The sequence below is a fragment of the Plecotus auritus genome (assembly GCF_963455305.1).
Source record: "Plecotus auritus genome assembly, chromosome: 4".
Taxonomy (NCBI): domain Eukaryota; kingdom Metazoa; phylum Chordata; class Mammalia; order Chiroptera; family Vespertilionidae; genus Plecotus; species Plecotus auritus.
In genome coordinates, this window is record NC_137775.1 from 40,476,531 (window position 1) to 40,495,340 (window position 18,810).

Sequence of the window (18,810 nt, forward strand, 5' to 3'; positions counted from 1 at the left end):
CTTTGATGCTCACCGAACAGGAACAATCCATTTTCCCTATCATCCAGAAAGAATGGATTTGAATTTCACAGTCTTTACAGCATCTCGTTAAGCCAGAATCCGGCCCCCTTGGTGTCCAGCCAGTTAATGTGAATGCTCCCTTCTGCGAGGAGCCGTATTGGGGTGGGATGCGTCCTCTACCTTTTGGGTTCCTCAGGGGCTCTAACGCAAAGCAGAGTGAGTCTTTGCTATTACTTTATGATCATAATCACTAGTATCAATAACAACTGTTCATTTATCTTTCAGCATTTGCAGAATGCTTTTCACCAACTATCCTCAGAATAACTCTATGAAATGGGTATTGTTCTCATTTATAGATGAGAAAAAGCAGCCTCAGAGCACTAGTTCAAGGTCACAAGTAAAAATTGGCAGAACCAGGCCCTGAGCCCTTGCCGTGTGCTCAGTGAGAAGAGTAGGCACCATCAGGGGACCAGCAGCAGTCACCCGTGGGGACCTGGGAGGACAGCCCTGAGGGAGGAAACTTCTAGGACAGCCTCCGGCTGGCTTCCTACTCAAGCAAGAAAGATAGACAGACGTCCTCCTGGAGTTTCATGCCATCAGAGACAACAGGTCAGCAGACACATCTGACTGGGCTGAGTGACCCGCTGAGGTAACATATGTGAGGTTTCTAGTGCAAAGCTATACAGAATCAGCCGTCACTCAACAAGCGGAGAGATTTTATTATTTTTAATTTTCTATTCCAGGAAAATAAACTGCTATGCCAATGGGAGAAGTGAATCTTAATTCTGCCTTAAGAAAAAGCTGTACACTCATCTCCAAAGAAAATCCTTTTCTATACCAGCAAGGGGTGTCTTGTGAGGTTAGTGGATCTGATAAAGGTCATTTACAAGATCACTTATACCCTTGCTGCCAGACAGTTTCCCACAATCAATCAGGAACCCAAATGTCAGGGCCCAGAACCCCAACCTCCGGTTTCCATCCATCAGCTCTCCATTTGTCTGTGTCCATCATTGTCTTTTTATGAAGGTACAGCACAATTGCCACAGAAATATGAAAAGCCAAATACTAAGACTGAAAGAAGAAAGTTAAACATTTTGTATTTATTGAGTTAAAAAGCAATAGTTTTATTGCAAACTCACCTTTACTAAGTTAAAAAAATCAATATTAAAAATGTCTCCTTGCCCTAACCGGTTTGGCTCAGTGGACAGAGCGTTGGCCTGCGGACTCAAGGGTCCCAGGTTCAATTCTGGTCAAGGGCATGTACCTTGGTTGCGGGCACAAACCCAGTAGGGAGTGTGCAGGAGGCAACTGATAGATATTTCTCTCTCATCGCTGTTTCTAACTCTCTATCCCTCTCCCTTTCTCTCTGTAAAAAATCAATAAAATATATATTTTTAAAAATGTCTCCTTTTTTTATAAAGAGATCATGTGGTATAAGACATAATAGAAGTTTTGTAAACAGAATCTCAGGTCAAGCTTCAGTCTCCTTATATATAAACAGCAATGATTATATTAACTCCTCATGATTAATTTTTTCTCTGAGATCATGAAATGTCTAACAATAAATTTGGCAATTATTTCCCATCCTTTCTCCCTCTTAATCTATTTAACCTCTTTTTTGAATTCACTGTTTCAAATCAATAAAAATATTTTTAGCCACAGTTAAGTTTCAGAAGCCTTGACTTAAACTTTTCTCTATACTTGGGTACCCTTTCTATCTATGGGCTTGGCTTGGGTTAATGTTCAAAACAGACTAATGTGGATAGATTAGTAACTTATAAATTAAGAGGTTCAAAGAGCTTACTTATGTTGATGATTGTACTCACGAATTCGAACTGACTCACCTGTACCTACCTCCAAAACTACTTGATTTCCACAAGACTGTGGATTTCTCATTTTTTTTTCGCTTCTCTTTTTTCTTTTAAGGGGAATTTAGACTTTTGTAACAGCCTCAACCAAGAGTCTTTCTGTAACAACAGTTAGCAAAGTCAGATTGTACTGGAATGAATCAGAGTGACCTTGATGCAGAATAAATCAGGTTTTATTTAAGTAGATTCGTCAAGTGTTCTTTCCTATTTTCCATCAGGTCCCTCTCGCAGAAGCAGAGGCAAGGGTGGGGAGTGGCGTTCTGCAACCAGAGCCAATGCGCATGAGCAATGGGAGGAGCCGCTGTCCATTGGGGTCCAGCTGGCCTCAGATGGGCAGGAGACCACTCTGCTGCTTGGTGTGTCCAGGACTTGGCCCCTCTGGACACTCTCACAGGTCCCTATTCCTGGTATCTGTCCTCTTACAGAGGCTGGGGAACCTGCCTGTTGGTTAGAATTTGACACCCTTGCACCTTATCCCATGGTGTCATAATATTCAATCTTTTCAGACAACTTGTGTCCACGGCAGGTCACATCCTGCCTGCCAAGCTTGACCTCAGGGTGAAAAATAGATTCTCTGCTGTGAGAAAATCTGAAGACCTGTGAGATTTAGTACAATTCCTAGCCACGCCCCCCCCCGCCCCAATCACTATATAGAAGCCCATATTCCCTTTAGTTTATAGTAAGATCAGAATGCTTTCTTTGCTTTCAGTTGAAATGTAGGGTTTTTCCTCCTCTCATACAAGATGTGTTTCTATTGTGCGGCTGCCACATAGCCAAAGCTCAGACATGTCTAGACACCCTGCCTTTACCGCATGTGTGTACTCAAGGTTCACTCAGGTGGCTTCATATGGAGCCAGATGTCTGGTCCTACCTGAATCTTCAGCAGTGCTGGTTTATTTTTGTGGTGCAGAAGTAAGGCCAAATAAATAGGCACGAAGTAGACTTATAGAAATGGCTTTAACTTACTAATCCACTACATCTTTGATAGCAATTTTAGATACAAGTGGTCCACAGGACAAAGTGCATAATTAATGATGAGAAAATGATTTCTTCAAGTCCCATAATAAAGAGCTCTCCCTGTGGGAATCATCTGTCCAGCGTTTCATTCATGCGAAAGTGACGGTTACAGCGCGCTTCTGTCCCCTTCACTCCAGTACTGTTCAGTCTGCATTTCTGTGAGTCGGGAAATTGTGCGCTGAAATGCAAAGATTTCCTCTTCTCCAGTAAACATGGAGAGACCTGCTGAGTCCTGGTGACGAAAAACAAAACAAAACAAAACAATAACCCACCACCAATTAAAACCACTTCCAATGAGAACTTACAGAACTAAGTGCAGGTTTAAAAAAAACCTTCCAGGTTTATATGTTTGGATTATAAAATGTTCTATAAATTTTTTCATGGACAATCTCTTAAATTAGAGTAGAGAAACAACTAATTTAAACCAATAATCAATAAACAGAACAAATTACCAGGGAAAAGAACAGAAAAATAATTAAAGCTAAAAGGACACCCCAAAATACAAATGTGAAAATTTTTGCTCAAAGTTCTCTGCAAATTCTAAAGGAAGGACATTCCAGATAGAGAAGGAATTCTTCCGCCAAAACTGCATCCCAGAAGTAAGTAATAGCAAAAAGACAGTAGTTCTGGCAAATTAGAAAGAGGCTGGTGCTCTCCTCCAAAGCTTGATAGACAGGGCTGCCCTCGGGAGGGGAGGCCCTGAGGACGAACCTTGGAGTCTCTTCCAAACTGGATGACTGAGAGGTCCCCATGGGGCCTGGAGGCTGAGCTGGGGCTTACTTTGGGAAGGCCCGAGCTGCTTCTGGGCTTGAGTTGCTGGGAAATGCAACACTTATTTCTTAATAGCCATTCCTTTAGGTGTGATTTGCATCTCCACTATAAGTCGTGAGGTTGAACATCTTTTCATCTATCTGTTGGCCATTTGTGTGTCTTCCTTGGAAAACTATTCAGGTCCTCTGCCCATTTTTTAATCAATTTTTTTAAGTTGTACAAGTTCTTTATACATTTTGGATATTATACCCTTATTGGAGGTATCATTTACAACTATCTTCTCCTGAGGGTTGGTAGCCTTTTTGTTTCCTTGATGGCTTCTATTGCTGTGCAGAAGCTTTTTAGTTTGATGTAGTCCATTTTTTCTTTTAGTTGACTTGCCTTTGGGGTCAAGTTCACAAAAACCCCTCTCAGACCAAGGTCCCTAAGTTTAGTGCCTATGTTTTCTCCTATGTATTTTACTATTTTAAGTCTTATATTCAAGTCTTTAATCCATTTTGAGTTAATTTGTGGATTGTGTCAGCATTGACTAATACTTCAATTGTCTACAGTTGAGAAATATAACCTGACACACTTATTTATGTTTATACAGAAGAAGGAAATGTAGTCTCTTCTGGGTGGCCTGGGTGAATCATCAAATCCCAAGCACCAGGAGAAGTAGGCTGGCATTGGCTGGTTCCCCACAGGGTGTCCCTATAGCCTGGCACCCACAGGTACTCCACACATGTTTAGGGAATGGAGGTTGGGAGAAGAATCATGGATTTCTTTGCAAGCATAGGGACTTGCTAACACTCCATGGTCCTGAAATAGCCGCCCCACATGCCTGGATACTGTATTATGCACTCTACAAACTCAGCAGACATGAATAGGAATGCCCAGAAAAGGCAGCAGATGGCCAGGCATCCAGCTCTGGGCTGTCCTTAGTCAGAGGTATGACCACATGCCCATTAGTCCACCAATCTGTACTGTTTTTGTCATAAGCAAATACAATCGCTAAGATTTCTTCCACTCTAAGACTGTAATTCTCTACATTTAGTGATATTGGGAGGAACTCTGCTATACCAGCTCAAGAAGCAGTGAATCAACAGTTAAATATATACTACATTCCTTTTGCAAAATGTAGCCATGTATCAAACCAAAAACAATAAGCTCTTTTATAATAAAACGAGATTATGTTAATATCAACTACCTGGCTCAGCCCCAAATCATCCATCATTATTCTGTTTTGCTCCAACTCACTGTCATGAGGCTGATGCAGAAATAAGCTTGATAAAGGAGTTGATGCGGAGCAAATTAGGCGCACCTGAAAGAGAGGGAAACGAGTAGATGGTGTTACTCCTCACACTTCACGAGTTGAAGGCAAGAACAAATCAGAAAATAAAACTGTTTGTCATAACATAGAGCTTAGATTTTGCTTTTAAAATGTCCATACTTTTCCTAATAGTTTGTATCTATCTAAAGTGTTCTTTCTAAACTGCACAGTACTTGTCAAAATATTTCCACACAGCTTATACCAACCTGTGAAGAAGGGAGCAAAGGTTTTATTGGGTAACTTCAGGCCTGGAGAGGCCTCAGCTCGTGATGCCAGGCCAGACCTTCCAGTTCTGAGCCCAAGGGTCTTCCCATTACACATGAGGGTGACGTGTATACCTGGCTGTGGAGCCTGTCTCTGTGTGCATCGAAGACACGCCCCAGACGCACTGTACAGAGGTCACCACTGTGCTGGATGGGTATTGCTGAGTTCAGCACAATGCGCCTCTAATTACACGCTGAGTTTCCAGAACCTACATTTTACATGGACATCCTGCCAAGACATTCTTCCAAAAGACTAAGTTTTACATGAATACTAGAGGCCCGGTGTACGAAATTCGTGCACGGGGGGAGGGAGGGGCATGTGTGTCCCTCAGCCCAGCCTGCACCCTCTCCAATCTGGGATTCCTCGAAGGATGCAGGCAGTCGGACATCCCTCTCACAATCCAGGACTGCTGGCTCCCAACCGTTCGCCTGCCTGACTGCCTGATTGCCCCTAACTGCTTCTGCCTGCCAGCCTGATCACCCCCTAACCACTCCCCTGCCTGTCTGATTGACACCTAACTGCTCCCCTGCTGGCCCAATTGCCCCTAACTGCCCTCCCCTGCTGGCCCAGTAACCCCTAACCGCCCTCCCTTGCCAGCCTGGTCACCCCTAACTGTCCTCCCCTGCAGGCCTGGTCACCCCCAACTGTCCTCCCCTGCAGGCCTGGTTACCCCTAACTGCCCTCCCCTGCTGGCCTGGTTGCCCCCAACTGCCCTCCCCTGCAGGCCTGGTCCCCTCCAACTGTTCTCCCCTGCAGGCCTGGTTGCCCCCAACAGCCCTCCCCTGCAGGCCCGGTCACCACTAACTACCCTCCCCTGCCAGCCTGGTTGCCCCCAACTGCTCTCCCCTGCAGGCCTGGTCCCCCCCAATTTCCCTCCCCTGCAGGCCTGGTCCCCTCCAAATGCCCTCCCCTGCAGGCCTGGTTGCCCCCAACAGCCCTCCCCTACAGGCCCGGTCACCACTAACTACTCTCCCCTGCCAGCCTGGTTGCCCCCAACTGCTCTCCCCTGCAGGCCTGGTCCCCCCCAACTGTCCTCCCCTGCAGGCCTGGTCCCCCCCAACTGTCCTTCCCTGCAGGCCTGGTCTCCCCCAACTGCCTTCCCCTGCAGGCCTAGGTTCCCCCCAACTGTCCTCCCCTGCAGGCCTGGTCTCCCCCAACTGCCCTCCTCTGCTGGCCCATTCACCCCTAACTGCCCTCCCCTGCAGGCCTGATCACCCCCAACTGCCCTCCCTTGAAGGCCTGGTCACCTCCAACTGCCCTCCCTTGCAGGCCTGGTCCCACCCAACTGCCCTCCCTTGCAGGCCTGATCGTCCCCAACTGCCCTCCCCGCAGGCCATCTTGTGGTGGCCATCTTGTGTGTTGGAGTGACGGTCAATTTGCATATTACTCTTTTATTAGATAGGATTTCTTGGTTACATAAGTATTTGAGTGAGTGGGCATAGGTGAGAATCATGTTGGAAAGAGTTTTTATATCTCTACAAATATTGCATCCACTAGGTTAAATACAAAACATACTCTCCTTGGTGTTTAAAGTCCTGAATTTGTTCTCAGGATTCACAGCAATCCTTTGAAAATCATCTATACAAAAAGCCAGTGACCAGAATGCCGTAACAACTGGAACGACCGGTCGCTACGACACCCACTGCGGCCAGTGACCCGGCCCAATGGGGGGGTGGGCAGCTGGCCAACCTCTGCAGCCCCTCCCCCTGGCCGGCCCTGCCCCTGATGAGCCCCCACCACCCCATCAGCCTGTGGCCCCTCCCCCCAGCCAGTTCCGCCCCCAATCACCCCCCACACACACCAATTGGGGGTGGTGCTGGCCGGCCAACCTCCCATGGCCCCTCCCCCAGCCACCGACCCCCGATCAGCACCCACCCACCCCATTCCGGGGCGGAGCCGGCCGGCCCACCACCCACAGCCCCTCCCAATGGGGCTGGGCCTGCTGGCCACTCACCCTTGGCCCCTCCCCTCAGCCGACCCAGCCCTGATCGGCCTGATTGGGGTGGGCCAATGGCCAACCTCCCGCAGTCTCCTCCTCACAACAGTCCCGGCCCTGATCCGCCCAGACTGGGGCCAGGCCAGCCGGACCCCACCAGTGCACTGGGCCTCTAGTTATTTAAATAACTATGGCAATACTTTAAAATAATGTATTGACATGTGGGGCTAGTTTTTCCATATCCAAATGGCTTTCCATCTCCTTTTATAAATTATTTTAATCACAAATGACACCTTTTTCATTATTTGGATGGGAATACCCTTATTTCACAAATTCCCATGAATACATTCTAGAATAATGTCTGTTTAATGCTCCCAATTTCTGGAGTAAGACCATTTTGATGACTTTAAATGTGTGATTTAGTTGATGTAAATGTTAGGAGAGTCCATCATATTGCCAGATAAATCTTTTTTCTCTAATTAAGAGATGAAACAGTGAGGGAGAGGAAGAGTTAGGAGGTGGGGACCATAAGCTTTCTTCATTCTTTTTCTTTTTTTGAAACATCAATGTGAGAGAGGCACATTGATTGGTTGCATCCCGCACTCACCCTGACCAGGGCCAGGGATTGAGCCTGCAACCGAGGTATGTGGCCTTGACCGGAATCGAACCCCAGACCTTTCAGTCCGAGGGCCGATGCTCTATCCACTGAGCCAAACTGGCCACGGCTAAGCTTTCTTCAAGGTCTTCCTAGCTGCAGTATATAGTATTTAAAGAGTTTAGCAATTCTACACTCTAAGAACCACCCCCTAATGCCCCTCCATCACCCCTTGTTGGAGCACTGGCCCTGTAAGAACTGAGGGCTGCCTCCAGGCTCACTCCCTTCACTCCGGCCCCTGCGATCCTTGCAGAGCACTCTCTGATGAGTGACAGGAGACCACTAACGATTGTTGGAACTTGATCCCCTAGCTCTGGAGTCCTCAGCTTCAGGCCTATCCTGGCTCCCAGATCACATGCACACTGACCTCGGGGGAGTGGGCAGCCGCTTGTGAAGTGGGCGCCGCAGCCCCATGAAGATCAGTCTTCTCTCCCCCTAGACTCTCATGGCACCATGTTTCCAAGAGACCATCCCACAGTGGTGACTCACACTAGTTCTGTGGACATTTGATTACTGCATCTCTGACACTAAGATGTGAACTCCGTGAGGGCAGGCACCACACCTGGTTTTGCCTGTCACGGAACTTCCAGAGCTCAGCACTGTGCTCGGCATGATGGAGGTTGTGGAAGAATGAATACGTGAAACGTTAAAGTCTCCCTCCCAGAAGATTCTGGCCTTTCCTCCTCCCACTGAAGTCCTTTCAATGTTAAAATCACTGCTCTATTTCTGTATAAGAAATAGGGAGCAAAATTGTATCTAACAGTAAAATAGTATTTAATTAACTCTAATTTGAAGTTGTACTTTTACTGAAAATATACAGTGGCAGGTATAGACTATTAACAGTGGCTCACCCTAAGAGCTTACACAGCCCCCATAATGCTCTAAGTGCTTTATATGCTCACTTAATCCTCACAACAGCCATGTGCGATGAGTACCATGGTTCCTGAGTTTTTCCACTGAAGGCAACTGTATCTCAGGAGGTTAAGCTGGTCTCAAGGTAGACAGCCTGACCCCAGGGCCCACTCCTTAACCAGGAGGCTGCACCACCTCTGATGAATGGACAACAGCTCGGTAATGCATGCTAAAACACATGGCTGAGAAAACAACAACAATAAGATAGTGCAATACTATTACTAGGTTTCTGGGTCATAGGGAGACAGAGAGCCAATACTGAGGAGGCTCTTTACATATCCATTCATGTGTTCATTCAAATATTTATTGCACACTGAGTCTAGGCAAGGAACTGTGTTGTACATGGTCATAGACAGAGCACAGGATGTGTCTAGTTGAATGATGGAATAATTAATATAGCAGAGAGTCTTATGATGTGAGTTTTATTATACTACCACTACTCTTAGTGCTATTACTACTAATATTTACACGGCACTCAGCTTGTGCCAAACATTTTTTTTTTTAAATGTTTTACAGGGATTAGCTTATTTTGTCCTCACAATTCCCTGGAGGAAAACATGTTATTGCCCCAATTTACAGATGAGGAAACTGAGGCACACTGAAGTAAACTAAGAGGTAGACCAGGATTCCAGCCTAGGTGAAGTAGCTCCACAGTCCAAAAGGTTCAGTTCTGAGAAAATGCACATTTCATCCTTACCTTGAAATCATAGAGGGTATCAATGAGAGTTATGAATCTTCGAGCTTGACTCCTTTTTGACAGTGTAAATTGGGGAATGTTTCGCAAAAATACTGTATCAAAATTCTTAGATAGTTCCAAATAATCACTGGCTCCAAGCGGCTGTAATTAAAATGAAATAAAGGATAGAAAATGAAAAGAAGCCATTTCTGGTTGCTCTTGGATTAATGTCATTGGAAAACACCTCTTTTTCTTGTTATGATGTGACCCAGGCGGTAGCTTGGAGTAACTTGACCAAATGGGGCAGTGTGTTCAGAATAGGCTAAGGACAGTATTCCACACTGTCATCATGATGTGAAGGGGGCAGAAAAGAAGACAAGAGTATGGAGGGAAGTGAAAGAATACTTCTAGCCCCTTGGTTGGTAACTAGCAGGTCCCCATCCTAAACCTAGTCTTCACTCTTTTTATTTATATGACACTAGAGGCCTGGTGCACAAATTTGTGCACGGGTAGGGTCCCTCGGCCTGGCCAGTGATTGGGGCTGATCGGGCCGTCTCGCCCAGTCCCGATCGGGGCCAGGTGGCTGGGGGGCAGGGACCGTGGGAGGTTGGCCGGCTGGGGGGAGGGACCACGAGAGGTTGGCCAGCCATGTGAGGTTGGCCGTGGGAGCGCACTGACCACCAGGGGGCAGCTCCTGCGTTGAGCGTCTGCCCCCTGGTAGTCAGTGCACATCATAGCGACCCGTCAACGGGTCATAATGGTCACTTAGGCTTTTATATATATAGATAGATAACTAAACAAATGCTTCCTAGGACTCAACCACAAACAGCACTGCTGTTAAATGGAGCTATCTTACAATGACAGGCTGACTATCATGTCACCACATTGAAACTCAGCAGAAAATATTTTTCACGTAAGTTGAAGTACAATTATTCAGGTGAAATGTAGGAAACATTGCTACCCTCTATAGGAGGTAGCAGGGGAGTTTAATGACCAAAAGTACACTGAGACCCCAGCATAGTTTGGCATGGCAGGCCACCTCTTGATCTGGGGGGGTTATAGACCTCAAGTTCCACAAAATTATTCACAGAGATGCCACCTATAGATATAAAGTGCTTATTCCAGAAACATGACTTTAACTCACAAAAATTATGAGACCTCTGCAAACATGTTATTTGGGGTTAGGAATCTTCCCAGGAAATGTTGCCTCTCCTCATTTTAAGTTGTGTCTGGATGACGGTACCTGAGAGCAGAAACCGTGAGCAGGGTTCAGGGGAGTGTTTCTGGCCCCACTGGAGGGTGGAGGGGACCAGAGGTCAAGTGGGCCGGGATCTCCGCTGAGGTCCCGAGGCTCCTAGGTCACCCTGGCCCACTCCTGGTGCCGGGACACAGGCACTAAGCCTCCTCAATTTCTGGCAGGCCTCTAGTGTCATATAAATAAAAAGAGTGAAGACTAGGTTTAGGATGGGGACCTGCTAGTTACCAACCAAGGGGCTAGAGGGGTATTCTTTCACTCCCCTCCATACTCTTGTCTTCTTTTCTGCCCCCTTCACATCATGATGACAGTGTGGAATACCGTCCTTAGCCTATTCTGAACACACTGCCCCATTGATGGCAATTTCCATCAATATCTCCCTGTCCAGAAATGTCCCCTCACTGGGGGCGTCATTTGCATTAAAACTTCCTTCAGGAATGCAGACGGGGCTGTGTTCCTGGGAGAACTGGGGAACTGTGAGGAGGGGAGTCATGCCCACCTTAGAGCCAGTCATTTAAGCCCAGCACTGTCCTAACGACCCACTCAGGGAAGAAGGCTGCTCAGGAGGCCTGGGAGGTAGGAGAGAACTTGAGGGTTACATTCTGGAGAAGTGGCTCTCTCAAGAGAGAGCAGTTCTGAGGAGGAGACAGCAATTTGGAGACCTGGGGCAAAGGGGCAGAAAACCAGAGAGAAGCACAGAGAATGACCTGACTCCTCTGGAATCAGCATAGGGACTTCCCCACCTCCTCTCACCAACCAGGTAACAAACAGGGAAGAAGGAGATAACCATGCCTTTCCCATTTCCCTCCCTTGCTAGAGAGCATTTACCTCCAAACCCAGTGCCTAACCTTCCCTCGGACTCCCGTCACCTCACCACACAGGGTCGTGTGTGTGTGTGTGTGTGTGTGTGTGTGTGTGTGTGTGTGTGTGTGTGTTTAACCCTGACGCTCTTACAAGGAAACCTTGCTGTATGTCAAACCTGATCTGGACCAGGAGCACGTGTTAACAGAGTAGCCAGGAACAAGGTCTCTAGACTGCCTGGGTCTGAACCCTCAGTTGGTTACTTATAAACTGTGTGCTTTTGGTAAGTTAGGTATCTTCCTGTTCCTTAGTTTTCCCATCAGTAATATGGAAATTTGATTCCCATCTCCTATGATTGTGAGGATCACATGGAATCATACATGTGAAGCATTTAGCATAGTGCCTGAGGCATATATTAGCAAGCAAACAATTCCGGCTGCTTTTAATTTTTACTATGTTGAGCTTAAATAATGAGGCTCTGTACAAATCAGCCTAGGATGTAAAGAAGTGTCATTTGCAATAGTGCGTTTGCTCCACCACCCTAAACCCTAACTCAGCCTTTGTATACCTCCCTGTCCTTAGTCACAACAAGGACCAGAGGGGACTGTGGAGGCCCTGTATAACGAAAACAGCTCCCAGAACGGGATTGGGGGTGGGGGTGGGGGTGGGGGGGGGGCAAGATATAGTGTCTTCTTGCAAAAAAGGATAACATACAGTAAAACTCTCATGCTCTGAGGGTGACACACACGACTTTTTTGAGATGAGTTAGAATTAGTGTCTCCTCTTTTGTAAATAAGAAAGTACATGTAAAAAAATGTAAAACCTCATCATCATATGTAGTTATGCATAATTAAGCTCACTCTTTATGCATGGATGTGATTTCTATCAGTATAACTACAAGCCGAAGGAAAATCATCATCAGAAGTGCACTGAAGTGCCTAGGGCAACTGAAATCAGAATTCTGCCCACTCAGCTATTTTTATAAATTATATACCTTTGTCAGTAGGTTCTGCACTTGCCATTATATTAACAAATATCCCTTTTCTTCATATCCCTGAAACAATTATGTGCTCATTCCTGAAAGAAAACTAAGCTTATTAAAGGTATCTATCTCCTTTAAAAACGATAGTCCTTGGGGAGAATGGGAAGGTAGTGTTCAGTGGGTACAGAGTTTTAGTCTGGGATGATGAAAAAGTTCTACAGATGGATAGTGATGACGGCTGCACCACAACAATGTGAATGTACTTAATGCCACAGAAATGTACACTTAAAACTGATAAAAATGGTCAATTTTATGTTATGCGTTATTTTACCACAATTTAAAAAGTTATTAAAACAAGGAAAGGTTATTAATTGCCAAAGAAATCCCAATCCAGCCCATAGAGAGATAGCAATATATGAGGGAAAGAAGAATAAAATGTACTAATCAAGGAAGTCTTTTCCCAAAAGAAAACAGCACCACTAAGATTAAAATTTTAAATATTAAAAAACTATATTTTTTTAGTAAATATTTAAAGAGTGGCTTCGATGTTGAAGTGTCCAAGAAGTAACACTCAAAAAAACTTTCAGGATTGAATTTGGTGACAGATGGGGATTTCTTATTAATCAGAAATGCTGTTTTCCATTAATTAAAGAGGTTAAACAGTTGTGGGGAAAAATACAGTAGAGGCTTTGGTCTGTCACTTCTTCATGTGACTTTGAGCAAGTCTCTCTGAATTTACGTGTCCCCCACTTGCAGGGGAAAGCCGGCGGCCCACATAATGAAGAGCCCCTAAACTAAAACATGACACATAGAAAGTGGTTAATATTTACTGAATGAATGGGTCCATGTATGAACAAAACACACCATAGCCTGGGGAGCGGGCCTATTCCTTCTTTTAAAGCCATTTGTCTCGAAAACATTGAACACTTACCAAAAGAGAAAAGAATCACTCCCTTTCTTTTCTGTCCCCAATTCCCTACCCCCAGGACATTGCTGAATGTCATAGTATATTTGCAGGAAGAAGTCTAGAAAGATATAGACCAAAATATTAACAAGGATTATCTTTGGGTAGTAGAATAAAAGATGAATTTTGTTTCTTTGTTATACTTTTTGACCCTCCCCCTTGCCTCCCAGTGCACTTGTGTTACTTTTAAACAGCAAATACAGCCGAAACCGGTTTGGCTCAGTGGATAGAGCGTTGGCCTGCAGACTGAAAGGTCCCGGGCTCGATTCCGGTCAAGGGCATGTACCTTGGTTGCGGGCACATCCCCAGAGGGAGGTGTGCAGGAGGCAGCTGATCGATGTTTCTCTCTCATGGATGTTTCTAGCTCTCTATCCCTCTCCCTTCCTCTCTGTGAAATATCAATAAAATATATTTAAAAAAATAAAATAAACAGCAAATACAATAATGGTTGTTTTGGGAGGTCATTTCTATAATGGGAATCTTACCATTTATGTCTTATCTGTGTGAAGTCATAATATCAGTTTTGACATGGACCATTTGTTTTCCTGGTGTGTTTTTTTAATGTGTTTTTTTAAAATGTGTTTTTATTGATTTCAGAGAGAGGAAGGGAGAGGAAGAGAGAGATAGAAACATCAATGATGAGAGAGAATCACTGATCGGCTTCCTCTTGCACATCCTGTATTGGGAATTGAGACCACAACCTGGTTCATGGATTGAGGCTCAACCACTGAGCCATACCAGCCAGGCTGTCTTCCTGGGTTTTTTTTTCTATAGAAGTAGAATTTTTTTTTCAGGGACATTTCAAAAGAAAATAATGTAAGCTGAACACACATTTTCTCCTTTAAAGTTTGACAAAAGAATAAAGGATTTGATATTTGGGATGAAATCTGACTTTAGTTATTTGGTATCAGTCAACTAATGATTCTTTACGCTAGGGCAATTCATGGAACAAAAAATATAAAATTTCTAATAGGCTAATAAACAAATGAAAAATATAAGCTCAATATTAACCAACGAAAGACAAAAAAAAGGACATGTTTTTCATATAGCAATTTTGCAAAGAAAAATTATACTACTCAATGCTGGCAAGCATGTAATGCTTGCATTAAGAGTCCTAAAAGAAGTCATAAACTTGACCCAATCATTTTACTTCTAGAAATCAATCTAGAGGAAATGATGAGAAATTCAAGCAAAGGCGCCATTGCTATCATGGCTTAGTGGTTAGAGCACCAGCCCACACACCAAAGGGTTGCAGGTTAGATCCCCTCCCAGTCTGGGCTCTTGCAAGAGACAACCAATCAATGTGAGACACATTGATGTTTCTCTCTCTCTCTTTCTCTCTCTCTCTCTCTCCCTCCCTCCCGTTCACTTTCTCTAAAAATCAATGAAAAAAATAGCCTCTGGTGAGGATTACCAAAAAAAAAAAAGAGAAATTAAACCAAAGGCTATATACAAGGACTGTTTATAATTATGTGAACCAAAACACAACTTTAAAATGGAATAATATGCTCCCAACAAATAATATTTATGAAAAAAATTTTATGGAAACATGCTTATGATAAAAAGCTAGAAAAAGAATGCAAAATTACAATTAAGGTATCTGTTTTGCTCAAATATGTATGTAGGAAAAAAACTAAGTAACTATATAAAAAATGCTAACAACTATTATCTTTCAATGGTCTGAGTGACAGACTTGGAGGTATTTTTATGATCTTTATTTTTTAGATTTTTCTATACTTTACAAAGGGAAGAGAAACAAAATATTTTATGACAATGAAAGAGTGAAAACAGAATGATGCAGTGAACAATAATGAAGATCAGTAGATTCCAAATAAAGTATACTCTTTTGTTTTTGTCTATTTAGTCCCCTGCACTTTGCCTAATAATGAGGAGTGAATGCATAAAATATTCAACATACATGCATGTATTAAAGAGCTTGAAGAGTCACAAATCTGTTTAAATTTGCAGTTGCCTCCCTCACTTACTCCGGTGTATAAGACTGAGTCCCAGACGGGTCAGTACTCTTTCCCTAGCATCTAGCACAGACCATGGAATGAGTCTTGCATAAGACAAGATTGGTGAATAAATGAATATACTATCACCAAGTCTTCTTCAAAACCATTTACAACTACTGAGTGCTTAATAAATACAAGGCATTGTGCTAAACCCTACAAGAACTTCACAAAACACAGAGAAGACACACTTCATTCCTTTGACCTCACTAATATACCACCAACTTAGATGCACATGGTATCTATTGCAGTTGCAAACATTTATACTTTTGTTTTGCACTAGTTGATCCTCCTATGTAAGTAAACCATAGCATAGGACACTTTTTGAAAGCATAATTAGTATTGTAAATTCATGCATTGTGTCCCATGAATAATTAAAGCATATGATTATTTTTGAGTACTAACTGGCACTTCAGTTAGTAGCATTCTTGAGTGTGTTATTCTAGCTCAAAATTCAAGTAGCATTATTTAATGCAGACTCTTCTTATGATAGATAATGATGACGTTCTCCATCTTTCTACCTGAGCAATTAAAAAGTTTAATAGTCTTTGATGTGGCTGGTTACCGGAATAATTTTCTAAGCAGGAACAATTAAAATTCACTTATTTGGTGGTTTGTGTATTCTCAACTATTGTTTGAAACTCTTTGTTTTTGGAAAACGTAAAGAACTTTAAGTCTATAATGAGTTTTCAAAGAGCATTTGTTTTCCTTAATTACTGAAGTATACAGCTGAATTATACGCAGCGCAGTTTCTCTAACAAACTTTGAGGAATAAAGAGCTTCCTACTGTCTTCTTTCTCCTGTATGAGAAACGGCACAGCTGTCTGCTTTGGTCTGACCCTGGTGCCAGGAGTGGGGATTTTCTCAATGCCACACCAAGGTGAAATGCACGCACTTTACCACCAGGCTGCTTTCTGCCCTGCAATGGGCGTTGATCCACTTCAGCACACACAAATGAGCTGTCAGATTGAATATCTTTTTTTCACTGCCTGGCTAACGCTTGTTCTGCAACCATTATTTCAGCTCAAGTAGGATGATTATTATTTCAAGCACTGTCTAGATTATACTGTCCTAAGGGTTACTCTTTATCTGTATAGACTCCTCTTCATAAATTCCTTGTAGTGATACCCTGATAGCTCCTCATTAAGCAAGTATGTGTGGCATCTTGCTTTGTTTACACAGAAATGACAATACCTCCTATCTTAAAGAGAAGTACCTTTCAATAGAAAAACATATGCTTGAATGGAATTAGAATGAATATGTCCCTTTCAAAACAAACTAAAAATATATCAATTGATGTTAAAACAATTTATATGCACCAAGTTAATAAAGATAATAATTAGAAAAAACAGAGCATGAAATGTGTGTGTTCGTAAATTATTTCCCAAGATTGGTCATATGGCACTTTAATATGAGCAATCTCATTAAATGGAGTCTATAGCACCCAGTTGGGAAATACCTTGCCATTCCAGAAAATTCTACCAACTCTTGCACATTCTATTTCAGACGGTGTTCCTTGGTGTGCTGAGGAAAGTTTTACTGGTTGACTTATATACTCTCAATGGCAGGAGGCTATTTCTACCCAAATCTACTAGATCTTTGCTAAACTCTCTATCCCCTCTGTGGCTGCATAACAATGGTTAATACACTACTCTTGGTGGGGGCATGGGGGGGAATCATCTTTTCATTTTAACAGTGAGTTTGTAGAAACACTGACATAACAACAAAATCAACATGGCAAACCAGAGGCAACTGCACCCTTTCCCTCCCCCATTTGACTAGCTCTGTACATGTAATAGATCTCCAAATTCTGGAAATACCTAATTCTGGAGATTCTGGAACTGGCAACCATCAGAAAACATAAGCCACATCCAACCAGATCTACTGAGTTCTTACTAGGGGGAGGGTGAAAAGCATGTGCTGGGTTTACTCCTGGAAACACTTCCTGTTCATTTGGGGAATGGAAAACCCCAACAACTGGCATAAAAACATTTGACGTGTAGCCTGTAGCATAGAAATCCAAAATGAAAAATGTGGAGACAGGTTAAAAACACAGCATTAGAAGAATATAAAGAATTAGGAAATCATTATCATTAGTATCATCATTATACATAAGCATCAATGAATGTAAGCATCAACACAACTCCAAAGCACTGATAAAAACTGCAAAATGGTGATGGAAGGAGACTTGACTTGGGATGGTGCACACACAATACAGTGTACAGATGATGTGTGTAGAACTGTGCACCTGAAACCTGTATAATTTTATTAACTAGTGTCACCCCAATAAATGCAATTTTAAAAATTTCAAAAGAGTCTTTATGAGATGATAAAAATTAGTGGAATGGGTTATACTAACTACCTGGGATTGAGTAAACCAGACTATAATTTGTTAAGCAATTAGCTGGCATCTGACAAGGATGCAGTGTTCAATTGTTTAATAGATATCTAAGATTTGAGGGGAGTCAAGAATTTCTCTTTCTGGAAATGGGATAACCTAGGTTCAACCATACCAATGGAATCAACAGTGAATAAGTTAGTGTAGCTCAGAGCCCACTACTCAGAAAGACTCCAAATACTTCTGGAATAGAAAGCCCTGCCTAAGTAGTTTATTTAGCCTAAATTTTCAACTTAACTATAATATGATAGTCAGAAACTAGCTTAAAGTCTATGAAAAAGAGGTCTGCTTCTTTGATTTGTAGGCTGAGAAATATGGGCCTTCATAGTCTTCCACTCAGACATTGGTTAATCACGTTCTGGAATTTATTCTCACCACGAGATTATTCAAACTGGCTACACCCACTTAGTTCTCATAGTGTCTACAGTTTCTGAACTAAGGTAATTAGAGGCTTAAACTTGAGATTTTAATTAATCCTTAACCAAGGATATTTTTTTCCCCATTGATTTTTAGAGAGAGAGTAGAAGGAAGGAAGGCAGGGGAAAAGGGAGGAAGAGAAGGAGAAAGGGAGGGAGGGAGGGGGAGAGGGAGGGAGGGAGGGAGGGAGGGAGGGAGGGAGGGGGAGGGAGGGAGGAGAGAGAGAGAGAGAGAGAGAGAGAGAGAGAGAGAGAGAGAGAGAGAGAGAGAGAGAGAGATACAGCTATCCTGCAATCCAAATACGTGCCCTTGCCGGGAATCGAACCCAAGACCCTTCGTTGTTCGCGCTGACGCTCTAACCATTGAGTACACCAGCTAGGGCTAAGCTTTAGATTTTATAAGAAGCCATGGGGACATTTTGGATTGCTAGGTTTTCTCAGGGCTCCCTTACTAAAATTTTTTTAGTGTCAAGCCAGTCTAAGCAAACCAAGTTCTAGAGAATGGGAACAACACAAATGAGCTAAGCAGTGCATTATACTGAGCATTTAGCCCACCAATTTTCAACCTTTT

General features: G+C 43.3%; 1 protein-coding gene across 5 annotated transcripts in view; it reads right to left on the reverse strand.

Moving 5' to 3' along the window:
* Nucleotides 1–697: 697 nt before the first annotated feature.
* The window catches only part of AFG1L (AFG1 like ATPase), a 180,525-nt gene continuing 162,412 nt past the window's right edge, over nt 698–18,810 (reverse strand). For 2 of the 5 annotated variants that reach the window (XM_080664236.1, XM_080664237.1), the window contains 3 exons: nt 9,433–9,573; nt 4,846–4,959; nt 699–3,117 (listed from right to left, as the gene is read on the reverse strand). In XM_080664236.1, the coding sequence (XP_080520362.1) occupies nt 2,992–3,117; nt 4,846–4,959; nt 9,433–9,573 (381 nt within the window). In that variant the 3' untranslated portion in view covers nt 699–2,991. Of the gene's footprint in view, nt 3,118–4,845; nt 4,960–9,432; nt 9,574–18,810 lie in introns of all 5 variants that reach the window. The other 3 variants (XM_080664233.1, XM_080664235.1, XM_080664234.1) reach the window with 3 other exon arrangements.